The sequence below is a fragment of the Coenobita brevimanus genome, chromosome 114, assembly GCF_032717465.1.
Source record: "Coenobita brevimanus isolate Jiangsu-jjx chromosome 114, ASM3271746v2, whole genome shotgun sequence".
Taxonomy (NCBI): Eukaryota; Metazoa; Arthropoda; class Malacostraca; order Decapoda; family Coenobitidae; genus Coenobita; species Coenobita brevimanus.
In genome coordinates, this window is record NC_137067.1 from 7,530,780 (window position 1) to 7,558,664 (window position 27,885).

A 27,885-nucleotide genomic window follows, 5' to 3' on the forward strand; every position below is an offset into this window, starting at 1 on the left:
TCTGTAAGGGCATGGTTTGTCAAGACACTGTAAGAATGGTAGTTTTATACGTAATTCTGAGAAATCATGTGAAGTTGAATATTCTTTTAAATGAACCTAACACTTTAAAAAAGGTGACTATCAGTAATAAGATCAAACAGATACTGTAGCCTATTCATCTTTGAAACCTCAGTCCCATAGCCATAAATGCTCTCACTGAAGTTTTCAACTTTTCCTGGATTCAAAACCAAATTCCTTGCATTTGGAAGAAAACAATCATCATCCTAATACCTATGCTAGACAAATAATGCAGTAGTGCATCACTGTTTAAGCCAGCATCTCCCCTGTGCACAGTACGGTATCCAGAATCATGGAGAGATTAATTCTCCAAAACATCACACGCACATCGCCCTATCTGATTTGCAACATGGATGTAAACTGAGGCGCTTAATTACCATACAGTTTCTAAGTTAATCCAACTCATTTTAGATGGTTTTAGCAAGAAACCCTTCCATTAAGAACTACAAAGCTTTGGCAGAGTATTAAGACATATCCTGGTGAAAAAAATCTTGAACACAGCACAGATAATATAACATGAAGTGGCTTGCCAACTTCCTCTCAGGAAGACAGACATGTGATAGGGTGAGACAAATTTTTCCTGGTCATGGTATAGTTTTAAGCTGCTGGACTGTCATTTTGCAATCCTGGGTTCAATCTCCAGCATAATACAGATAGATTAAAAGCTTTTGATATACCTGGTATATTTCTTGTGGCACTACAGGTTCCTTTTATGGGGGAGTAAGTTTGCTGACGGTCATATTAGTTCACTATTACAGCACTGGTGAGACTATTATTATAAAATAATAAGTGTGTTATGATGTTTGTTACAGAATACTGTGCCCGGCAACTGTGGGAACAAGAAAGGCCAGTGTAACCTGTCGATGATGAAGACTGATGTACTGATTCTAGTTGCTGCTCTTTCTGGACTGTGTACACTTATGGTGCATGTTAGTGGACAAGAAGTATGTATTTTAGTGTTTATTAACAAAGAACTGTATCATAAAGTCGCTGGTGAACCCTTTTACATTGGTTTTGAACATGTGATGCCATATGTGCATATCAGTCTTTAAAACACATCATGATCATCATCATCATCATCATCATCATCATCATCATGCCTTGCCCACTCCTGGGAACACTGGGCTTTCCTCCAGTCTTCTGGAAGTTTCCCTGTCTCCCATGCCAGTCTACACACACTGCAATTTACTGCCAGCCTCATCACCACCATTTTTCAGCATGTCTCAGTGGACACCATCCACTCCTGATGCCTTATGTAGCTGTAAGTATAACCCCCCATGCTAATTATTCCCTGCCCCACTGCTCTACCACCTCCTGTATCCATGCCCCAACTGCTGCTTTATTATCTGCCACTGTCAGAGAGCTAAAATATTCTCCATACTGTATACCATCTATTTTCCAGCACCCTCCCATTGCTACTAAGTTTATCCCCCTACCTCTCCCATCACCTTCAGTCATCTAGCTTCCTCTACTGTCTCGTATTTGTTTTCATCGTTCTTCTACTGATCACTTGTGTTTCTTTCGTATCAACATCCACTCACTTTCTGGCTTCTTTTATTATCCATTTTACTTTCTGGTTCAATTTCCTGCATTCCTACTTCCTCCCTTCTCTTACTTCCCTAAGTGCACTTCTATGAAGCATCTTTTTCCATGCCACCTTTTGTACTTTCAAGGCTACATCTGTATCACTGGTGAACCAAGCATTGCCCCTCTTCTTACCACTTTTCACAATTTTCTTACAACATAATGCTTCTGCTGCACCTACCATACCCTTCTTCACAACTTTCCACATTTCCCTTTATATTTTTCTCCTCATTTAGTTCCACACTAAAATTTTCTTCTATTTTTTTCAACTTCAACCAAAATTTTTCATCCACTTCCTTTTTCACTTGGTTCTCTAACCTTCTCTCTCTTCCGGTACTGATTCCTCATTCCTCTCATGCTTCCATTTATTTCTAATTCTGGCCTTTGCCAGTACTGCAAATTGATCTGAATCATTTAACGCACCTCCAGCTGCTTCAGCATCTATGACTCTCCTTCTAAACCTCTGATTTATCACTATGAGCCATAACTTCCTGCTGCCTATTTTCATTTTCCTTTCTCTGCCAAGCATAGCTTATCTATGAATCAACTTGTCCTCAAAATATGTATTAGCTAAGTACATTGATCTTTCTGCACAGATTTCTCACGAATACTCACTATTCCTGTTCCTTCCCTTCACATCTCACTTTCCTACAATATTTATTCATCATCCTTTACCCTACCATAAAAAAAAAAAAAAAAAAAACTCTTTTGTCTTTTTTTTTTTTATACATTCATTTATCTGCTCTCAAAACCTTCTATTCTCTCCCATCCCCTTGCCTATTTCTTTGTTTACAGGTGCATATACACATAAAAATATATACTTATACAGTGATCCCATGGTTGTTGCACACTTGGTGTAGCAGTTTTCATTATCACTGCAAGATGAAAATCTGCATTCCTGCTGTTCTTGCACATTTTATGGCTGAAAAACTTCATTATCATGTGTCCAAGCTGGTTTCTGCATACAGTGATGTCTGTGGTTTCTGATGACTTTAAGGGATTCAAAGATGAGGCCCTGTTCTAGGAATTTAATCCCAGGACATAAAGACCACTGACTCCCCACCCCTTAACCTCCAAACCCCTTACCCCAAGCCCATCTCAGGTCTCTCAGTGGTATGGTATGTGTTATTCCTTATTATGCCCTTTTCATCCCCTCTCAAGTCTCTCAGTGGTATGGTATGTTTTCATCCTTATTGTGCCCTCTTCATCACTTTCTGTTAATCCAGAAACAGTATGTATGTATTTAGTGAGTCTTAATTGTTGTAAAGGGAAAAATTTGGTGTTGCACTTGGGATGCCCAGTACCAAGTAGGATAAATCCATTAGGTTCTGTGCTTTCATTATTGTGCAATTTTGTTATCATGCTCCACACTCAATAACTACCAATTATTTGTGATAACCAGGGGATCACTATATCTTTGTCTTGCACTCACACCACACAAGCCTTGCATTAATATAGTTATATATTCCTTCATGTACTGTTCATTCTCTCTGATAGAAACAAAGTAACACTTTCCTTCTTCCTCCCCGTATATTCTTCTTTCAAACTGACCACACCACCCATCCCTCTCTTCAACCCCATATATCAGATTCTTCTCCACTACACCACATTCCACTGCTTATAAATGCATTTCACCTATGCCACATACATCCAGTCTTGTCTCTCTCTTTTCTTTCTTGAAACCAAACCTCTTTTTCTTGATCATTCATGTGATTCACATTAAACTTGGTCATATTTATCAGATTGTCCTGTAAAGAGGGAGTTGGTTTCTTAATGAATGATGAACGGCACTGAGGACTGAATGAGTTTAAGTATTCAACCACGTCACTCCATTCTTGCTACCTTCAAGCAGTTTTATTCAGATTAAGAAAATTGTTCAAATTGGAGATTGTAGATATGAACTTCATTAACCTGCTTATTATGAAGAATCAGTTTTTAGCTGACTCAAATAATCTAAAGGAAACAATAAAAAATAAAAAAATACTATAGTCGCGGCACGCAATTCTGAGGTTGTAATTATTGTGCCCTGGCAACCTGTCATTCAGAAGTGTGTCTGATTTCGTGTATAATGTGAGACACGTGATTCGTGTATAATATATTCATGTCTATCTATCTATCTATTGCCAGATGCCTCAATCCTGTTCGGGGTGGCCACAAACAAATCGCCTCCACATCGTCCTGTCCCCCGCCATTTCACTGCCCTGCTCCCAACTCACACCCCCCTCTCTCATATACCTCTCCACCCCATCCCTCCATCTCATCCTCAGCCTTGCCCTCCCTCTTCCCCACTCCACCTCACTCACATACATTCTCATCGTCAGTCTTTTACCCTCCATCCTCTCCACATGGCCAAACCACCTCAGTGTGTTCCTCATAACACTTCCTATCACATCCACATCCACACCACAACGGTCCTTTATATCCTCATTCGTCAGCCTGGTTCTCCATGTGACTGCACAGGCTTCTCTTAAATGACTCATTTCCACTGCACTCACTCTTGACTTGTGTCCTTCCAACAATGTCCAAGCTTCACTTCCATACGTTAGAGTTGGTATCACAATACTGTCATGTAGTAACTTTTTCACTTCCATGCTCACTTCCCTGTTTCTTATCACTGCTTTCAAAGAACCAGCAACCTTTCTTTCCTGCTGTACCCTTTCAAGCACTTCACCCTCCAAACCTCCATCCTTACTCATCACACTACCCAAGTACTTAAACGTACTCACATTTTCCAATTCCTCACCATCCAACCTCACTGTACATTCACTGACTTCACCTCTCTCAAAGACCATCACTTTACTTTCTCCCTACATTCACCTTTAGATTCAGTTTCTTGCACACTCTCTCAAACTCATCCACCAAGCCTTGCAGCTCCCCTTCGTCTTCACTGAACAACACAGTATCATCTGCAAACAACAGTACAGGGAGTTTCCAAGCACTATCCTCTCTCACCAGGGCCACTCCAACATCCACTACCCTACCTTGTATCTCTTTTATTACCCCATCCATGAACAGATTGAACAACCATGGAGACATGACATCCCTGTTTCAACCCAACCTCTAAAGAGAAAAATTCACTTAGTTCACCATCCACATGCACTGCAGCCTTAGCACCATCATACATACTCTACACAGCATTCAACAACTTTCCATCTACTCCATATATTCTTAATACTTTCCACAATCCTTGTCTATCCACCCTGTCATATGCTTTCTCCAAATCCATGAAAGCCGCATACAACTTCTTTCCCTTCTCTAGAAACTTTTCCACTAAAGATCTAAAAATGAATATCTGATCTACACAACCTCTTCCCTTCCTAAAGCCTCCCTGTTATTCTCCAACTAATTCCTCTGTTCTTTCTCTAACTCTGTCAATAAGTATCCTACCATACACTTTTCCTATTATACTAAGAAGACAAATGCCCCTATGATTACCACACACTTCTTTTTCCCCTTTTCCTTTGTACAAGGGAATAATTATACCTGACTTCCAATCCTCCGGGACTCTACCTTCCTCCCAGGCCAATCTGCACATCTTCCACATCCATTCTACTACTATCTCTCCCCCATGCTTCAGCATTTCACCACACACTCCATCAATTCCTGGGGCTTTCCCCAATTTAACTTTTGTCATTGCTTCCACAACTTCTATCCTACTGATTTCTTCCTGTCTTCTCACCTCCCTCCTTCTCCCAGCCATTCCCCAGCCACTTATACTCGCATTACTTCCATCCTCTATGTTCAACAATTCTTTAAAGTGTTCTCTCCATCTGCTCACTTTTTCTCCCTGCTCCATTAGTAATCTACCATTTTTATCTTTCACTCCCTTACTAACCTCACTTCCACCCTGTCTTACTCTCTTCACCTCATTCCAGAACATTTTCTTACAGTCCCTCCACTTTACACTCAAATTCCTTCCAAATTCCTCATCCACTCTCTTCTTACTCTCTCTTACTAATCTTTTCACCTCTCTCTTTCTTTCTACATACAACTCTCTCTTCTGCCTCTCAGCCTCTTGCACGCCCCTACTTCTCATCCATTCATTGTATGCTTTCTTCTTTTGTGCCACAGCCTGTCTCACCTCCAGTCCACCACGCTGTTCCTTGCACCCCCCTCCGTCTTCTCTTCCTCCCACACACCACATCACATGCTGCACATATTTCATCTATAAATATCCTGTACACACCTTCCACGTCCCCCATCTGCTCCAATTCATATTTGCCCAATCGTTCCTCCACTTCTCTCTTATACTCTGCCTTTTTCTCATCCTCTTGTAACCTTTCCACTCTCCTTGCAACTACTCCTTCCTCTCGTCTTTCACTTCTTCTATTCCTCCATCTTACTTGTATCCTAATTCTGTCCACCACCAAGTAGTGGCCAGAAAGTCCACTCCCCCAACCTCTATAAGCTCTTGCATCCATTACACATCTTCGCATCCTTTCATCCACACACACATAATCAGTCATTGCCTTCCTTTCATTCAGTTCACCACCCACCCTTCTCATCACTCGCCATGTATACCTGTGGATCATTTTATGCCTGAAGAGGGTATTGGCTATCACCAACCCCCTCCCAACACAAATGTCCACTAACGCACTGCCATTCTCATCTGTCGCAGCAGGCACACCCCACTCACCAACTATCCAATCCACCTTCACATTCCCTACTTTACCATTCATATCACTGATCAAAAACACTCTCTCATTCCTTCCAAACTTTTCCATGCACACTTCCACTTTTGTCCAGAACTCTTCTCTCACTCTGCTAGCACGATCTTGCGTTGGCGCATACACACACACAATCGCCCACATTTGTATTCCAACTTTCAACTTTACCCACACAATCCTTGACCCAACTGATCCATACTGTCTTATGCTCTTCTTCCATCTTTTACTCACAACTATACATACTCCTTCCTTTGCCCTCTCATTCTCACCTACTCCTGCACATATACCCCATCCATACTTCCATTCTCTCACACTTTCTCCTCTCCATTTTGTTCCAGTCATTCCACTGTTACGGCTATAATTATTACTCCTCCGCCTCATCCCTCGTGAACTCCCATCTTTTGACTGAAGTCAAGCACTCGTCCACCTCACGCTACCAGCGCTCCATCTGTTGACTGGATTTGATACTACTAGTTTCCCAACATGTCACCTGACTTTCCCTCCCTTTTTCTGTGTGAAGCGAGGTTGCCTGATTATCTGGTTTCCCGCGCAAGTTCAGTTCACACTCATCCTCTGCCCTGGGAATATTTTAGTGAACCACTCCTGACCTTTACCTGGAAGCCTGTGTTATAGGGAACCCATCTTCAACGCCTTCTTTTGCTGTAAACCATGAGTATCAGTTTTCTCCTTGCATTAGTTCATTAATCTTCTGATGGTGAATGGCTTTAGGTATTTATATTGTTTTTTCTTAGGTTTAGTTAGGTTTAGGGTTGTAATTATTGTATGTTTAGTTTGTTAAATTAAATGAATAATCAACCAAATCATTATCAATCTACCCTGTAGTTTGTCTAGTTGCATAGTGTTCATGATCCTTCTCTTTTCTTATTGCTTTCCATGGGTCTTCATAGGGTAGATACAGTTAAATACTCCCCATGGATCGTAATAAATGGCGACCGTGACAGGACCTATTTCAGCTGGACAGACATTTACAGTAATGGTGTTTTGAGGGGTTGCTGTTGCTTGTTCCCATAGATTTTAAATTTTCCTTGATGTATTTAGCATTTTGGTATTAGTGTGAAACTTGTTTCCATTCGATTTAAAATCCTTGATGCAATAAACATTTTGGTATTTGTGTGAACTTGTCAGCACATAGGTTTATAGGTTCAGGAGTCTTCATAGAACTTATCTTTCATTTTTAACGAAATACAGGGTCGTTATAAGTTCTATCAAATGTGGGGAATATATCCGGATCGTTTATAATGCCGTATCCCACGCTCCAGTGAGGTCTACATCTGCTAGTTGCGATAGGGCAAGTGGCTAGTTTGATACACTCACTCTTCCAAGTCCCAGATTATTCAAGAATCAAAGTTGTTTTGTCTTATCCTATAATCAGGGGTAATCCGGATCATGCTAAAAGCCGTCATCCTCTGCTCTTAATCATAGACAACGACTTTCGTAAGTTAATATTTTGGTCAAGGCTCTGGAAGTTTCCAGGACTTCAAAGAGTTTTCTTCCTGTAATCTGTGTCTAAAATATAACTTACCATAATTTTCTCATACATTTTAATCATGTTTGACCTTCAAAAATTTGTTGAAAATCCTAGCCATGAGCAATTAAAAGACTTAAAGAAAGATGAGTGGAAAAGCATTGCTACCTAAAGATGAGTGGAAAAGCATTGCTACCTACTTCCAAATAGAAATTGAATCTCGTATGACAAAAGAGGTCTTAAAAAACACAATTATAGAGTCTTTAGTTCAAAGGGAAGTCCTGGGGACAGAGGCTATTGATGTTTTGACTCCTATGAGTTATTCCTTTCCTACTAGGGTTGATAATCCTTATTCAACTCATACTAAACAAGGACACAGTGACCCAGTGGAGATGGAAAGATTAAGATTAGAATATCAGCTTAAGATAGAACAATTAGCTCAAGAAGAGAGAATGAAAACAGAACAATTAGCTCAAGAAAAGATAATGAGAACAGAACAATTAGCTCAAGAAGAAAGAATGAGAACAGAACAATTAGCTCAAGAAGAGAGAATGAGAACAGAACAATTAGCTCAAGAAGAGAGAGTAAAAATGAAAGAATTACAAATAAGAGAGCTTGAAGCAAATGCAAATTCAAACCTTAGGGAAAAGGAAATTGAATTGAGAGAGAAATTAACTGCGTTTAAACCACACAAGGAAGCTGCTTTATTGCCTCAGTTTGATGAGAATGATGTGGATGGATTTTTAAACACATTTGAGCACATTGCCAAGAAAAATGAGTGGCCTGAACAACACTGGATATCAGTCTTGGTCCCAAAGCTGATCGGAAAAGCTCAGAGAGTTTATAATAGTTTTGATGATAAAAATGATTATAATGGTTTAAAGACTAGTATTCTTCGTGCATATTCAATTTCTCCTGATGGATATCGACAGAAGTTCAGAAAACATGTAAAATCAATTTCTCATACTTATGTGGAGTTTGCAAATGATAAATTAAGACAGTTTAAGAAATGGCTTGAAACAACTAACACCTCAACATTTTCAGACCTGGTTAATCTCATGGTTTTGGAAGAGTGGAAGAGTAAGTTGCCATTCACCATCCTGAAGCATGTGGAGGAGCAAGGACAGAAGGATCTCATGAAAGCAGCGGAGTTGGCTGACGCCTATGATTTATTGATGGGATCTCTAAATAACAGGAGTGGTTCCATCTCAGGTGTTAAGTACTCCTCTGGTGTAAGCTCCGGTATGGTGGGTGGTAAGCAGAGCTCTTCACACTTGATGCCTTGGACTCAAAATATCTCCAATATATCCTGTAGTTATTGCAAAAAGCCAGGTCATTCTATCCAGTCCTGCAAACACCCTAATTGTAAAACTTCAAAAAACATGTTTAACCCCAAAGAAAAATCTCCTCATGAAATTGAAAAGCCAGTAGTGACTTATGATTCAAATAAGCCTCATCAGAATTCCTTCCTTCCTTTTATGTTTCAGGGTACAGTCTCACTGAATAAAGATGATGAGTCATATCCCATTACTATCTTGAGAGATACTGGAGCATCTCAATCAATTTTGGTCAGAAATGCTATTCCTTGTGTATCTAGTGCCTTCACTGGGGAGAAGGTGATTTTGTCTGACCTTTCATCTAATCCCTCCTATCCCTTAGCTGAAGTTTATCTCCAGTGTGACCTTTTATCTGGAAATGTTAAAGTAGCTGTCAGAGAAGACCCTTTGCCAGTCAAGGGATCTCATCTGCTATTGGGAAATGATTTGGCAGGAGAACTCATTGTGCCTATGGTTTCAGTGGTTGAAAACCCTTTAACTGAGAGCCCAACTGAGATTCTAGATACTGTTGCTCCCCACTTATTTCCCTCCTGTGTTGTAACTAGGTCACAGAAGGCTAAAAAGAACAAAATCAATCCATTACCACCACCTGCTCCCAAGGAATATCTGCTGGATCAGACTATCTCAAAAGAAAACCTAATTAAAGCTCAGAAGGCTGATCCATCACTTGCTACCCTGAGACATGCTGCAGTCGAAGGTAAAGACCTAAATACATTGCCTTGTTTTTACTTCCATGATGGCGTTTTGATGAGAGCTTATAGACCACCAGAACTAAAACATCTTGATACCTGGTCAGAAATCCACCAAGTTGTGATTCCCAAATCTGTCTGACAATCCATCCTTAAACTGGCTCATGACGGGATAGCTGGTCACCTAGGGGTCTTAAAAACTTACAAAAAAATCCTACAACATTACTATTGGTCAGGTCTTAGAAAGGATGTTTCTACTTTTATAAAAACTTGTCATGTTTGTCAAGTGGCTGGTAAACCTAATGAACAGCTTAAGTCTGCTCCACTCCATGCAATTCCTATAGTGACAGCACCTTTTGAAAAGGTAGTTATTGATTGTGTGGGACCTCTACCTAGGACAAAGAAAGGTAACCAGTACTTATTTACTATCATGGATACTGCAACAAGATACCCTGAAGTCTATCCCCTCAGAAATATCACCTCTAAAACTATAATGAAATCCCTGCTTCATTTGTTCACTGCATTTGGCATCCCTAAAGAAATCCAATCGGATCAAGGGACGAATTTTACCAGTAGGCTTTTCAAAAAAGTTATGGAGGAACTAGAGGTTAAACATGTCACTTCCTCGGCTTATCACCCACAATCCCAGGGCTGTTTAGAAAGGTTCCACCAGACCTTTAAATCAATGTTGAAAAAGTATTGCTTGGAAAACCACAAGGAATGGGATGAAGGCATAGACTTTCTTCTTTTTGCTATAAGGGAGTGTCCTCAGGAGTCTTTAGGATATTCTCCATTTGAGGTATTATATGGACGACAAATAAGGGGTCCCTTGAAGCTTCTGAAAGATCAGTGGTTTAACAGCACTACTCAAGAAAGTCCATCTGTATCTCACTATATTGATAATTTAAGATCTAGATTATCAGAAGTCAGAACGATTGCTAAAGATACCTTATTAAAGGCTCAGTGTAAAATGGAAAGACTTCAACATCCATCGTCTGTTGCACACAGTTACTCCCCAGGAGACAAGGTCTTGCTCTTTCTTCCCATTCCAGGTAGTCCCCTCAGGAGTAAATTCACTGGCCCATATGTAGTTGCCAAAAAACTATCAAAGTTGAATTATGTAGTACACACTCCAGATAGACGTAAAGACTCTCAACTTGTTCATGTGAATTTAATGAAACCTTATTTTACTAGATGCCCAGAGGAGCACTATGCAGAGAGAAATGAGATGAACCCTGTACTGTTTGTGGGAACGGAGCCAGAGCCAGAGCCAGAGACTTCAGACTTGACAAACCCAGAATTGGACCTACCCCAACCGTCCGGTAACCTACCTAACAGCATGATCATGGAATCTCTATGTGATTACCTATCAAGTTTGACCAACATACAAAAGGATGACCTAGAATTGTTATTGAAGTCTTATCCTGAAGTTACTGCTGATTTACCAGGGTTTTGTGGTCTCTTAAAACATGACATACGGTTGGTTAGCGATGCTACTAGTCCAATTAAACAGCCAGCATATCGTCTTAATCCTTTAAAAATGAAAGTAATGAAAAAGGAAGTTGAATTCTTAACTGCTAATCACCTTGCAGAACCAAGTTTTTCTCCTTGGGCTTCCCCATGCCTTTTAGTTCCAAAACCCGATGGAAGCCACAGGTTCTGTACAGACTATCGTAAAGTCAATAAGGTCACTGTCTCTGACTCTTATCCCCTACCACTCATAGAGGACTTAATAGATTGCATAGGAAACTCCGAATTTATTAGCACAATAGATCTCCAAAAAGGCTATTACCAGATAGGTATGACAGACAGAGCTAAACTAATATCTGCTTTCATAACCCCATTTGGGTTATATCAGTACACTGTAATGCCATTTGGGTTATCTAATGCTCCGGCCACATTCCAGAGGATCATCAACTTCATCACACAGGATTTGGTTGGGACTTCAGCTTATCTGGATGACCTTGTGGTGATGGCTGACCAGTGGGACGAACACCTGACACGTCTCCATGCCCTCTTCAACAAACTAAAAGAAGTAGGATTTACCATCAACTTAGCTAAATCTACTTTTGGAGACTCTACAGTAACATATCTTGGACATGTTGTGGGACAGGGGCAAGTTCTACCGAAGGAGGCCAATGTGGAAGCAGTTCTAGCGTTCCCAACTCCAACCACCAGAAAGGAAGTCATGAGGTTTTTGGGGATGGCCGGTTTCTATCGTCGTTTTTGTAAGAACTTCTCCAGTGTTGCAGCTCCACTGACTGATCTCACCGCACTTCGAACCCCCTTCAAGTGGACCTCTGCCTGCGAGACTGCCTTTCAACGTCTGAAAACTTTTCTTGCCAGCAGACCTGTCCTCAGAACTCCTGACCACTCGCAACCTTTCCATCTTCATATCGATGCTAGTGGAGTTGGGGTTGGTGCTGTTTTGCTGCAAACCAACCCAGTGAGTGGTGTTCTCCATCCTATTGCCTACTATTCGTCGAAGCTGAAAGGACATCAACGGGGCTACTCCACAATTGAGAAAGAGGCTCTAGCTCTCGTGCTAGCAATCAAGAAGTTCGAGTGCTATCTTCGCCACCATCCTCATCCTACTACTGTCTTTACGGACCACAATCCTCTTGTATTTCTCCAGACTATGAAGAATTCCAATCAACGGATTCTACGATGGGCCCTGCTTGTTCAGCCATTTAATCTTCAAGTTCAGCATATAAGGGGTGTTGACAACATTCTCGCGGATACCCTGTCGAGACATCCCATCGAGGCTACAGAGTAATCTACCTCCTTCGTGCTTCCACTGCGTAGGTCTTTGTGGGGGAGGTGTTACGGCTATAATTATTACTCCTCCGCCTCATCCCTCGTGAACTCCCATCTTTTGACTGAAGTCAAGCACTCGTCCACCTCACGTCCACCTCAGCGCTCCATCTGTTGACTGGATTTGATACTACTAGTTTCCCAACATGTCACCTGACTTTCCCTCCCTTTTTCTGTGTGAAGCGAGGTTGCCTGATTATCTGGTTTCCCGCGCAAGTTCAGTTCACACTCATCCTCTGCCCTGGGAATATTTTAGTGAACCACTCCTGACCTTTACCTGGAAGCCTGTGTTATAGGGAACCCATCTTCAACGCCTTCTTTTGCTGTAAACCATGAGTATCAGTTTTCTCCTTGCATTAGTTCATTAATCTTCTGATGGTGAATGGCTTTAGGTATTTATATTGTTTTTTTCTTAGGTTTAGTTAGGTTTAGGGTTGTAATTATTGTATGTTTAGTTTGTTAAATTAAATGAATAATCAACCAAATCATTATCAATCTACCCTGTAGTTTGTCTAGTTGCATAGTGTTCATGATCCTTCTCTTTTCTTATTGCTTTCCATGGGTCTTCATAGGGTAGATACAGTTAAATACTCCCCATGGATCGTAATACCACATACATCCACTTTTGCACCCGCAAGCACCTGGACAATCTCTCTCTCTTTCACCTCATCATTCGCTCCTCTTACATTCCACGTAGCCATTACCAAGTCTTTTGTCCGGTCCTGGGTCTTCTGTCACGGTGTTTTTATAATATCACGGTGTTTTTAAATAAATGCTTATTATTATTTAATTGATAATACTGTAATATTCAATAATATTGCAGAGCAAAGACAATGATTGTCTTGCTAAATCAAGCAACGATTACTTTACGCTGGCTTGTTTCGCACGATTCTCTAAAAACGAGAATTTATAAACTTTCTCAACAGTACACAGCAGAGACTAATCACTCAATTTCTGTTCATTAGTACTGTTAGCCTCTGGAGAAAGTTTCTTCACCCCTGACAATAAATAACTAAGACTAATAATATCAGGTTCTTGCTGATGCTTAACTCCTAGGTGGCACAACGGATTTTAAGCTTAATACACAAGACTGGCCTAAATACCAGTTATGAATGCAAACGTTTATGCAAGCTAGGAGCTATATGGAAACTAAGCTTAATTGTGGAGAAATGAAACAAGAGTTTACATTACATTAAGCTCAATAAAAAGAACTGTTAAATTTATTGATTACAAAATAAATTTAACATTACACTTCAAATGAATTCAAATAGAGAGATCGTACTCACTCACACACGAGCTAAATTCTTACGGCTAGGAAAAACACCTTAATTAAACTCTTAAACCTAGGAAAATACAAAAAGGAAATACTGGTCGATGAATGCTGTGTATCACCCAAAGCTGAACTAAGGGTGGGAGCACTGGAGATTCCTGTGGTCTAGTGGAGTCTGGGTACTAGCTGGCCTCTCACACTGCTGGAGCACAGGACCTCTCTCCGTCAGAGCAAACACTCGACTGAGTAAGTCGTGGGAAAAAAGGAGGGGAGCACTAGGCCGCATTTTTTAACGGTCGAGTGAGCGAAACGCGCCCAAAACAAATCGGTCAGCGGAAGCGCTAATGTCTCACACAAAGACGATCACGTATGACAATGAAAAATTGATTTGACAAAGCTTCCGTCCGAATGAGCGGTTAACTGAACGATACACAGTGAGTTTTCCACTAATAGTTCGTGGCTTCTCACAAAAGGGAAATGTCGCGAATTTGATTCGTGACATCTTCATCGTTTGGTGAGTCCTTGTCCTTGGCTTCTTGTTTGTTTTTTTAGTTAGTTGTTTTCCGGGGAGGGGCACTAACCCTCCGCCACCCTTTTAGTCGCCTTTTACGACAAGCAGGGATACTGGGGGAGTATTCTTGAAAAAAAGCCCTACCCCCAGGGGTCATATATTCATGTACAGTATAATAATTTTCGTGTACAGTATAATATATTTGTGCTTGATAACATAATTTGTGTATCTTATGATTCGAAATCGGACGCACTTTTGAACAGTAGGTTGCCAGGGTGCGATAATAAGAACCTCAGAGTCGTGCGCCGCGACTATAGTACCTCCCCAGATGTTAGGTCAAACTCAAGATCCATAAATACATTAAATTTAAGTATGTGATGGTGAAGGTGATATTGATTATTATATATGGACCTGTATTGATTAAGATGTAGAGAGGAAGGGCATATACAGTACAGTATATAAAAAAGATATAGAGTGTTAATGATGAGGGAAATATGAATTTAGGCTAGTATTCTTGAACTGTAAAATGTACAGTAGAGTGGACTGCATGCTCCCATGATACTGCTGATAATTTCTCAAGTATGTGATGAAGATGGAATGTTTATGGCCTTCTCATAGTATTGCTAACTGACTTTCTTAATGTGGAATGCAGGTTGATCATACACAGTAACCACACAGGCATTCCATGAAGACTGTCAAAAATTAGGGGTATCATTGCATTTTGAGATTTTTGATTAGGCATACTGTACTACAAAAAGAGTTGATATATACAGTATGGGCCCAGAGAATTATATAATGCATTATATTGTTCTTTTCATACTGTAAAACACCGTACCTTCGGACAGTGCCCAAACTTCGTACGGTTTGCAAAAAAATATAATAATTGAAGTTTATTGGAAGAGAGTGCGATATTTGCAAAAAATATTGATATGGGTAGGTAGGGTAATCTTTAAAGATTATTATGTATAAGTCCTATTAAACTAGCTTGAATATATGTGAGTGAAAAAAATTTATGAATCAAATGGTGAAAAAAATCGACATTTTTTAACCCTGCAAAACTTTGTTCACACAGAACAAACAGTTTCAATTGTAAGAACGTACGGTAATTAGTACGATTATATGTGGAAAAGTGTTGTAAGTACTGGGCAGTAAACTATTTTAAAATATATACATGCATCATCTTGCTATGACTGTTTTAATGAATATCTCTATTTTTCAAAAAAAAACTCCTAAATTCGGACAGACAAATTACTGGAAAAATACAGACAATTGGTGTGTTTGTGTGTGTTTTACAAGCACAGGCCTCATAGGAAAGTGTGTGTGTGTGTGTGTATTCTTACCTAATTGTATCTGTACAGGAATGAGTCAAGCTCGTACTGTCCCGTGTCTTAAACCATATTTATCGTACATATCCTTAAATTTGTGAATTGTTTTGGCACACACTATTTCATTCGGTAGTGCATTCCATTGATCAATTGCTCTGTTTGGGAAACTGAATTTCCTTATGTCTTTATCACCTCTTTTCTTATGCAGTTTTTTGCAGTGTCCTCTTGCTGATGCTTCTTCATATGTTAAGTAATCATTTATGTCTATTTTCTCCTTTCCTGATATGCATTTATATAGCATTATCATGTCACCTCTTTTCCTTCTCTCCTGTAGTGTTGGTAGATTCAGTTTATTTAGTCTTTCTTTGTAGCTTAGGTCCCTTAAGCTTGGTATCCATCTTGTAGCAGCCCTTTGAACTTTTTCAATCTTGTCTATGTGCTTTTTGAGATGAGGACTCCAGACTACTGATGCATATTCCAGGGTTGGTCTAATGATGTTATTATCCTTTTTAGCATGTCTTCATTTATGTATGTGAATGCTATTCTCACATTTGCAAGCAGTGTATACATGTTCCGTACCTTCTCGCTGATGTGGTCAGCCGGAGATAGTCTGTTATTGATAATCACACCCAGGTCTTTCTCTCTTTCGGATGTATATAGGGTTTTATTTCCTAACTTATAATCCCAATCAGGTCTTTTTCCACTTTTACCAAACTTGATTACATGACACTTGTCCACATTGAATTCCATTTGCCATATACTACTCCATTCATGAAGTTTATTTAATTCTTCTTGTAGCTCTTTACAAGAGTCTGTGTTAGTAATTCTCCTTTGTATTTTTGCATCATCTACAAACATATTCAGATAGCTCTCATTTCCAGTATTACTGTTTATATCATTTATATACACTAAAAACATGATTGGTGCCAGCACTGAACCCTGTGGTACTCCACTAGTCACTTCTTTCCATGATGAGTAGTTTCCTCTTAGTACTGTCCTCATTTCTCTTTTTATGAGAAAGTCTTGCATCCAACAAAACAGTTTGCCTCGAATTCCTCCTTGATGGTACAGTTTCCATAAAAGTCTTTGGTGTGGTACTGTGTCAAAAGCTTTCTTGAAATCTAAATAGATACTGTCCACCCATCCTTCCCTTTCCTGTATTGTGTTTGTTACTCTGTCATAGTAGCTCAACAGATTAGTAACACATGATTTTCCTTTTCTGAAACCAAACTGTCTTTCTGTTATCATACTGTGTTCTTCTAGATGATTTACCCAAGCTTTTCTTATAAGTTTTTCTAATACCTTGCTTACAACACTGGTCAGTGATACTGGTCGGTAGTTGAGTGGATTTTGTCTATTTCCTTTCTTGAATAAGGGGACAATATTTGCTTTTTTCCAAATACAGTATCAGGTAGTTTACCTTGACTCAAGGATTTCTTGAAAATTAAATATAATGGTTTACATAACTCCTTTGGACATTCTCGTAATACCCAACATGAAATTTCATCAGGACCACTTGCTTTTCCTCTGTCTAATATACTTAACTCCTCTTGTATTACTTTTTCTGCTATTTGTATATCTAGTAGTATGTGTGGACATGCGTGTTCCACATAGTCCCTCTCAAAATTTTTTTCTTCTGTAAAAACTAACTGGAAATTCTTATTTAGTGCTTTACAAATATCTTTCTCTTGTGTATAAGTGATTCCCTCGTCCGTAATGGATTGTATTATATCTTTTACTTTAGTTTTGCTTCTGATATAGCTGTAAAACAGCTTTGGTTGATCACTACTTTTATTTATTATATCCTCCTCAAACTGTTTTTGGGCTTCCCTCCTTATTCTTGTATAGTCGTTTCTTGCCTGTTTGTAATTATTGTATGCCCTTTCACTATTGTGTCTTCTGTATCTATTCCACAACAAATCTCTTCTTTCTTTTGATTTTTTACATTCTGTATTGAACCATTTCTGTATTTTCTTATCTGCATCTTTGTGCTGTGGGATGTACTTCTGGACTCCTATTTCATAAAATTCACAAAATTTTTTATATACAGCATTTAAATCTTGTCCTTTAAGCTCATTTTCCCAATCAACTTCTAAGAAATACTTCTTTAGGTCTTGATAATTTCCCTTTTTATAGTTTAGGCTCTTTTTGTAACTATCATTGCTGTTTACTATGTCATATGCTATCCTGAAGTTATAGTTTAGTACTGCATGATCGCTTTTGCCGAGTGGAGGGTGATATATTAAACTGTCAATATCATTTTCTTGCCTTGTAAATATTAGATCTAGCACTGAAGGTACATCAAGTCCTCTTTTTCTGGTGGTTTCCCTCACATGTTGCGTTAAGAAAAACTCTTGTACGAGATCCAGGAGCTTTTGGTCCCAACAGCTTTCTTGGCTATTTATATCTAAAGTATTCCAATTTATATTTGTATTGAAGTCCCCAGTTAGTATAATTCTTTCCGATTTCTCTTCCATTTTATGTAGCAATGATCTTACACTCTGAATTGTACTCTCTGCCAGGTCCTCATATTCGTCTCTTTCCCATGTGTTTGATCTGGGTGGCATGTACAAATTGGCTACAATTACTTTACCTTCAGATGTGTCGATCTCTACTGCAATCAGCTCTACTTGTGATGGTATATCTAGTTTTATTTCCTTGACTTTTAGGTTTTTCTTAGTTAATATTATAATTCTTCCTCCTTTTTTTAAATGTCTGTCTCTTCTCCATATATTGTATTCCTCTAAGTTTAGTACAGTATGTCATTTGATATCCTTTGTATTAATTTTGTTTCAGTTAGGCATATTATTTGTGGTTCATTTTCTCTGACATAATCATTCATCTCTAGTAATTTAGATACCATTCCATCCACATTTGAGTACATCAACTTTATCATCTTGTTTATATACTTGTCATGACATGGTTCTACTACCTTCCTCCTTTTTCTTCCATCCTGTTTGTGTACCACTTTCGTACCTGTAATCCTATTACTTTGTAAAAAAATTTCTTCTTGTCCTCTTCTGATCTTCCCTCATTTTTTGTTTTTGCTTCCTCCCTTTTCTCTTTCAGTAATTCCAGTTCCTCTTGTGTTAGGCATCTTTTTATCCATACATTTTTGAACTCCTCTTTTTCCTTAAGATTCTTTGCATTTTTTAGTATCTCTTCCACAGTGTTTACACTCTGGAAAGTCACCTTTAGAGGTCTTGTCTTGCTTTTCTTGTATTTCCCTAACCTTTTGTGTTCCTCTGTGTCTTTACTACAGATTTCCTCTGATACTTCTTTCAGTAAGCTCATTACATTTGCCATCTCCTTTTTGTCTCTTGTGATCTTGTTTTTAACTTCATCCTCTTCTATACCAGTGATTACTATTGATTTGTTTATCTCTACTGAATCTCTGACTAACTTTGGATTGTTTTGGATTATTCTTTTCACCTCCTTTTTAATGCTTTTTTCCTCCACCCTTGTTTCTAAGTCTTTCTTTACTTTCACCATTTCTGCATACGTGGTTTCTACATCATTTTTGTAGCTTTGCATAGCTTCATTTACTTGTGTTATCTTCTCCTCAATCTCACTGCTCTGGTCAATAAGACTGCTAACTTGCCTAATTGTCTCTGTGTCATTTTTGAACTCTTCCATAACACTCTCATGATTGACTACTGTACTTGCCATTTCACTAATTTTCTTGCTAAGTGTACTCAGTTCCACGGTTAGTTCACTGATGGTTGTGTCTTTCTTATTGGCCTCCCTTCCTAGTTTTTCTATTTCTTCCTTTTGTGTGTGTGTGTGTGTTTTACAAGCACAGGCCTCTTAGGGAAGTGTGTGTGTGTGTGTGTGTGTGTATTTACAACCACAGGCCTATTTGGGATGTTTGTTTCTGTGTGTGTGTGTGTGTGTGTGTGTGTGTGTGTGTGTGTATGTGTGTGTGTGTGTGTGTGTGTGTGTGTGTGTGTGTGTGTGTGTATAAGACTAAAGTGTGTAGCTCGTTAATACATTCCATGGTGCCTTCATAACATGTGCCTGTGTGTGCGTGTGTCTATTGATTTGTGTGCGTGTTAGTGGGTGTCATTGGAACCAGTAAGAAGTGTTTAACATTATATTATGTTATTTCAGTATGCATTTGTTGAGTCAATGAGGTAGGTACTTGATAATTAAGTGAAGTTTTGTTTAGGAAAAGGAGATCAGTTCCCCTTACAGTTTGGAAAATATGCAATGCATTTTATATAACTTTTTCATCTGAAAAAGTTTCTGAAGAGGTCTTAGTTATATTTATGGCCAGATTACCTCACTGCAATGTGATATGATGCATCTTACTGTGATTTCAAATTATGAGCTCAAAAAAGAAGATATGTTTGGATATTTCCCTTTATATATGTATAACTTGGGCCACGAGTGCCCAGTATTTTTTTTGACATTTTTTAAAAAACTTTAAAGTGTCCGAAGTTTGGCCAGTGTGTCCAGAGACAGGTGCTATTAACCATTCTCATGTTTAAAGGGCAAATACTTGGATGTCCGAAGTTTAGAAGAGCTGTCCAAAGTAAGGAAATTTGTTCCTAACTTTGGACACTTGAAAAAAAAACAAAAAAAACACGAGTTTAGCGTGGTTAATTTTTTTTATTATATAGATTCAGTAGGTACTGTCCCTGGCTACCACATGACACCAACAGGGATAAAATTGCACCATTTTACACAGAGTTATTCATTAAAACACATAAAAAATGTCCAAAGCTAGGGTGTTTTACAGTACTAGAAGGAAAGGGAAGGTATACTGATAAAGGACTTCAACTGATGAATGTTTAGCAGGAGTTAGAGAATATGATAATGATAACTATAAAAACTTTTTTGTTACTTTCAGTTTGAGAAATGTGAAACTTCTGCCTACCCACCTGAAAAACAGTGAGTACTTGCCAAAGCTGTGATTTGCTTTCAGCTGAATAAAATAATTTTACATTAAGTAGTAGCTATAGATTACTGATATAGATTATACCTTGCCATCTAGGACAAGTCATCATGAACATGAAACTTTCCTAATGGGACTCCTCAAGGCTGTATTCTCTCACCTACACTCTTTTAACCTACACTTGCATGATATCCCTACACTGCAACTGCCCACAAACATTGCCTCACTTGCACCTGGTATTACTGTAACAACTATACACCACATTTCAGACAACCTGCTTACTGCAACAAGATTATCTCATTACACTTCAGGCATGGGTGAAGGATAACAAGCTGAATATTGCCTCAGCCAAATCCACTACCATACCTATTAGCTACCAGTGATAATCATGAGCACAGGTACACCCAAACATCACACTAAGTACTGTACCTGTAATGTGTCTGTGCCACATACTCCCTCCACTTAAATCCTTGAAGTGACATATGACACTGGACATGCCTTCAAGGACCACATACAAGATGGAAAGAGGTGATGCACCCCAGACTAAACACACTCAGGACACTTACAGACACCGACTTACAAAAATAGAAACATTCCCCCTACCCTACAAACAGTATATCACATCAGTGATGTCGTATGCTTCCCCAGCATGGGCTGTCATCCTATCTAACACCCACTACAACACCTTGCAAACTATGTAGAATAATGTGACAGTGCCCTATGCAACATCATTGGCAGCACTAGTTTTACTTCCATAGTTCACATACACTGTGTAACTAAAAACCTTTCTGTTAAAGAAGACCTTGATACAAGAGGCACGCAATTCTGCGTGGCAGCTTGTGTTAAATCACGTCACCACTGTCAATTTATGAGAGAGCCAAACAGTACAACTATGGACATAAAACCATTACCACACAAACATTACTAGACTCTCTTTAGCATCATCCCACCTCCAAACATTCCTGCACTAACAGTGAAGAAACACCTACATACCCATTTCATGTGTAGGACAATACAACCCCAGTCAGAACGTTATACAGTACTACAAGCACCATCCTGACATCCACCAGTCAGAGGTATCCTGAAATACAGCTTATTCAGTACACCAGCAAGGCTTAGATCAGGACATCTCCCAGCCCTTCTAAGTTATCTGCCTAGGTGTGAGTTGGGTGTAATCACAGATGACACATGCCCTGCTTGTAGAATAGCCCACACAACGTAACACACAGAATGAAGCATTGCACAGCACGTGTTATATACTCAACATCATTGGTATAGAGAACCTATGGGGCAACCACATGGGGCAGTTGCATGTCTGCACTTGATGGATCTGTCTGGTCAGGTGGACCAGGTTAAACAACAACAACAACAATAACAACTAGAGTTGTCACAATTGTGAGAGGGTTTAGTGAGAGTACAAAGGGTCAGGCTCATGTGGCTCATTAAATGTAATAAAATAATTGATGTTAGCTGGAACAGAGTACATTACTGAGTTGGTCTGACCTTGAGATGGTTGATATTTCTCTTGTGAAGATTCTAGGACATTGAAAAAATACAAGTAATCCCTCCAATAACCGATGTAATAGAGCCAAAGGCATGTCCGGGAATTGGGTTTGTCCGGGATTTGGGAAAATTCCTCCTGGACAGGTACTTATGAACCCTAACCCAAACCAACTCAGAAAACCACCTACATGACTCCCTACCAGACATGCTAGCACCTTTTTAAGACCCTATTCACACAAATAAGGGCCAGAAACCATGAAAGAAATGAAAAGGAACCAGAGAATGAGGAATTAGAAGTGAGCATGGAGAATATTTAGCAGTGTACAGGGTACTTACAACACGTCCATGGCTGTTACGAAGATTAACCCACCTCCTCTAAGGCTCTGACGGTGGTGAAAATGCTCTTGAAGCACATACTTTAATCCAGTGTTGTGCTGCACTTAATCCTTTGCGCTGTGAATTATAACTCTTTAACACTGCACATTCTGTTCTTACTGGCACCATGCCAGTTGCAACATGCCAGTTTGCACTCTGCATGTAATCCTTTGCACTCTGAATTCTAATTTCTTAACACTGCACAACACTATAAATTCCCATGTGGTCTAGTGGCGAGGTATTGCAGTTTATCCACTGTTTCTTCACAAAAATGAGCACGTGCGGCAGCCATGGCGACGAGTGACTAGTCACAACAGTAGTTAGGCGGGAACGGGAGGGAAGGAAGCAGGGGGGTGCCCTACTACGTGCATAAAACACAGGTGTTCGGTGGCATGTGCTAAGTTGAGAGTACGGTTGAATTTTTTTTTTTTTTTTTTTTTTTTTTTTTTAAGGCCTGGGCCCAAAATGTCTGGAAATTACGGTGTCTGGGAATTGGGCATGTGGTTATTACAGGGATTACTATATATACAGTACAGTAATTCCTAGACACTATTTGTGTAAGGCAGTGGTTCCCAAGCTCTTTTTTTTGTCTCTTTCCCTATTTACAACCATATTGTTACCTGTGGACTAACTGTCCTACCCCTTGCTTACAGCAAAATGCTGTAGGTGAAATAACCAAAGTTGATAATAGCCATTGCAGCAGAAGTCCAGTACATTATGGGAATTAACTGTATCACATGAAAGCAGTGATAAGACACAGGGAAGTGAGCATGGATGTGAAAAAGTTACTACATGACAGTATTGTGATACCAACTCTAACGTATGGAAGTGAAGCTTGGACGTTGTTGGAAGGACACAAGTCAAGAGTGAGAGCAGTGGAAATGAGTTATTTAAGAGGAGCATGTGGAGTCACATGGAGAGACAGGCTGACGTATGAGTATATAAAGGAGCGTTGTGGTGTGGATGTGGATGTGATAGGTAGCTCCAGGCAGTTTTATTCAGCTTTGGCAGTCTTTTCTAACTAGAGGGGTTCTGTACAGCCTTCATTTGCAGCTTCAATACAAAAGGTCTCCCAAAACCTAAATAAAACCATGTGGAGGTTGCCAGAATAATTGAAATACCAGTATGTCATTATATAAAAGATATGAGAGGGAAGAAGTATCTTCCCAGCATTTGGTGAATACATTTCAAAAAATTTGAGCAATCAGAGACATGCATTAGTCCACTTAAAAGTCTGGTTATATTTTGCTAGTTTTCATCAGTTTTCAGGTAGACTGGAAATGTATTTGATTTTCTGATTGTCATCATCATCATCATCATCATCATCATCATCATCATCATCGTCATCATCATCATCATCATCATTGTCATCATCTAATCCTGTGTTGCCCTTTGAGGAGTGTAGAAGCCTGGGGCTAGGCAAGTTGGTCTTGATATTTAAGATGAGAGTGACCAGCCTCACTCATCCCTGAGTGGCATTACATGAGCAGTAAACCCCAACCATCCCTTGGATATAAACCTGCATGGGCTCAGTCGGATTGGAGTGCCTTAATTACCCACTACAGTAAATCACCAGGTGCCATAATTTGGTTATATGGTTACCACCCAGTGTAGTAAATGGTTTCCTGGTGTTCAGGAAACCATTTGGCATATCACTCAGTGTAGAGTCACCTGCAGACAGAAGGAAGAGGAAAGAATGGAGGAAAGAAAGATAGAGGAGGAAGGAAGGAAGGAAGAGAGGAAAGGGCAGTCACCTGAGAGCAATATTGCATTTAGTGAGTGGATGGTGAGTGTGTCCACCTACCATCATTTTCTGATTGAACTGTGGACAATATACTTCTTGTCACAAGCTTAGATTTGTCATTCCCTTTTAATAATGCATGTAAATTAAAAAGTGAAGGACATATGTTCTCAGTGCTCATGCACTGTATGTTGTTTATTTGACAGAGTACAAAACAGCAGAAATATTGCTTGGGTTTTTATATGAATATGAGGAAATCATCAGCTTCAAGCGTACTTCTTTAAACTCCCAACAAGTTATGTCTGTCCGTCTGTCTGTCTATACACCTAGGCTGCTTCCCCCAAAGAAAGGGGGAAATAATGTATCATCATCAACATTTTTGTTGTTTTTGTGGTGGTGGTGGTAATGGTGGTGGTGGTGGTGGTGGTGGTAGTTTGACAGAGTAATATTGCTTGGTTCTTTGTATGAGTATGAAGAAAGGATAATGATGATGATGTCACTTATCCCCTCTGAAGATTGGGTGAGTAAGGGTCCAGAAAGCTAGGAAAAGTAGAGAATATGCTTGTGGAAGAATTAATCAGCATCATGCCCAGTGAAATGGGTAATGCACCCATTTATTCATTATTCAGCCCCCCAGAGTCCTGGGTTCACTACATGGTTATACCATTTCAACTGTACATGTCAGACAGAGTCAGTCTGATGATTGTCAAGCTAAAAAAGGCGTTGCCAAACTGCTGTCATATGCTTCATACAAAATTAATTTATCCAGCTTGATCCTTTGTCAGTTTCCTAGCCTTGTCAGCCTCCATACCTCTTTCTCACACAGTCATTTTCCATATCTATCCCAGTTCTTTTTGGTGTAACACTCCTTACATCTTGAAGCACACACATATACCCATTTCATCACCCTGTTTATACCTTTCCCTCCATATGATCATACCATCTAAGCACACTGTCTTCAGCTGTGTTGTCCATAGACTCCCTAACTCCACATCTTTTGTGAATCACATTAATGTATATCTTATAGTTTGCTTGCCTCACATTTCTCTAGAATCTCATATCCTTGCTCTAATGTAGGAACAGTACTAATACACCATATAATCAGCTTGCTGCTGTCATGCTCAGACCTTTGTTGTGTATCAAGGCCATCATGGCGCCAGTCACTTTCCTTTTGTGTACAGTACATCCTTCAACTTTGCGAATTTTAACTTTGCAATTCACCAATTTTGCAAGATAGTTTCGAAAGTCATGTATTTTTTAACATTTATGAACTTTATGAGCGATCACACACTTTGCGAGGTCGAGTGGTGGGAAATTCGTCTTCCCGCACTACTTTGCCACACGGAGTAGTGGCGTCATGGTTCACTGGACGTGCTGCGCCTCCTAGTTCAGTGGTCTGCCGCCCTGCCACGTTTGTTTGCACCTGTTCCCAACCAAGGCGCTGACCCTCACAATTTCGTGGTGCTCCTCGCAATATCCCAGCAGTCTAACCTTGCGCAAGTGTTATCATGGCGCCAACAGGTAAGAAGAACAAGAAAATAAGTTTGGAGACCAAATTAATATGATTGAAAGGTCGGGAGTTTGGTGTTTCTATGTTTCTTACCTATGGTGTTTTCTTATTAATATTACTGTACAGTACATCAGTTCATGTTTGTTTCATTTATCAACGTAAAATTAAGAGGTAGGGTTGAGAGAAAGAGTGGGAAAAAGTGCTTACCTTGGGGTGATGTTAACCAGTTTGCTTATAATTCATATATTTAATTGTTTCAATTTTCCGAATTTTGATTTTGCGAGGGTTTTTGTCGACCATATTCTTGCAAAATTGGAGGAAGGACTGTATTACTCTGCTTTGCACTTCCATTGTAGATTTACCTCTCTTTTCTGTCACCGCATCCAGGTACTGAATTCTCTTACAGATCATGTCTCTCTTCATTCACCTTAACATTAAACTACTGTAGGAGTCACCTTCTTTCTCAGCAGTCATCACTTCATTGCCATCTACGTTTACTTTTAAGGCCTGACACTTACAGATATCAGCAACAGTCTGTACCAGTCTGCAAAGTTCCTGTTCACTATTACCCAACACCACAGCATCATCTGCATAAAAAAAATGTAATACAATAGACCCTCGCTATAACAAACCCCAGTATAATGGATATTGAATTAATGGACGCCACAAAGCCCACCAGACTTTCATCGGCTATAATGAACAGTGTCCATTAAATGAAGTGCAACGGGTCACAATACTTGTGTTTCCTACCCATTTTACTCTAATGTGGCATGACATTGCCCTTTTTCCTCATCAGTGTGATTGTTGAGGTCTAATAACGGACTATAGTAATATACTGTACTAGTCACGAAAAAGTGCTATGACAAGGATGTGAAATAAACTGCGAAAGGACAAAATAATGGTCGAAGTTAATGTAAAATGGGTATAGTTTACATTTTTAGTAGTAGAATATGCTGCTGTACTCATTTGTTTTCAAACAGGTGCTTGAAATCCCACCTCAGGGGAGGACCCTCAGATATAAAGGACTATCGGCTTTAACAATTCTGGCATTCCCCTAGTTATCAAGGGTCTTCTGTACAACCAAAGTCATTGTCGTATCATATCATTGTATCATTTATGAAGGCTCAAACTTGCTTGCATACATCAGCCTTGGCACCTAATGGCAGTTCCCCATGCTGCTTAATGTCGGGCAGCCTCCCCAGTCAGCCCCTTATCCCTGAGGCCACACTCTGTGACCTCATCCCAGTCTTTTTTGGTCTGCCTCTCACAAACCTACCCTCGACATTTACACCTCTCTTGTCGAGAGTAGGGTTGTGAGAGAGAAGAAGAAAAAGGAAAGAAAGAAAGAAACAGGAGCCAAACCTCCTCATATATCCCTGCACCTCACTGTGGGGAAGGGCCCTGGCTTGACCTTGGTGAGGTGCTGTCTACCACACAGGTCTGCAGGTTCCCTACAGTGTGTGTGTGTGTGTGTGTGTGTGTGTGTGTGTGTGTGTGTGTGTGTGTGTGTGCTTTAAATAATGTGTCCAGTTCTGACCATAAGCTTCACAATCTGTTCCCTGAGGCCTAGTAGTACTCCTACATACTATACACCACATGCCACCACTTTGGCACTAACACCTTTCATTCATAATTAACACATGCTAGGACTCTCTCATACTGGGCATGTGCGTTGGTATTAGTGTGGGTATTTTATGACATGTTGACAGGTCATTTGGTAGACTGGGAAAGTCTGCTTTAACAAAATTCAAATCCTTAAACTATTCCTTGCTCCAGCCAGGATTTGAACCTGGGTCCATTAGGACTGGAGGCCACCTCTCTATTGACTTGGTCACCACCTCCCCTGTACCTGTAGGACAGCCCCACAAAAGCAGTTGCCAACCTGTGGCCGATGGATTTGTTCAACCAGACAGACCAGGATTCATCAACATCAGCAATAACAGCTTGATTTTTTAGGTAGCAAAATTACGTGGAATGTGAGGGGAGCGAATGACGAGGTGAAAGAGAGAGAGATTGTCCAGGTGCTTGAGAGTGCGAAAATTGATGTATGCGGAATAACTGAAACGAAATGGGGAGGTGAGAGTGTGAGAGAATGGGAGTATGGATGGGGTATATGTGC

At 39.7% G+C, this 27,885-nt stretch overlaps 1 protein-coding gene across 1 annotated transcript in view; it reads left to right on the forward strand.

Moving 5' to 3' along the window:
• Positions 1 to 888: 888 nt before the first annotated feature.
• The window catches only part of LOC145418401 (acid ceramidase-like), a 219,021-nt gene continuing 192,024 nt past the window's right edge, over positions 889 to 27,885 (forward strand). Inside the window, exons 1-2 of the mRNA XM_080286805.1 lie at positions 889 to 1,001; positions 20,593 to 20,633. Of these exons, the coding sequence (XP_080142931.1) occupies positions 921 to 1,001; positions 20,593 to 20,633 (122 nt within the window). The 5' untranslated portion in view covers positions 889 to 920. The remainder of the gene's footprint in view (positions 1,002 to 20,592; positions 20,634 to 27,885) is intronic.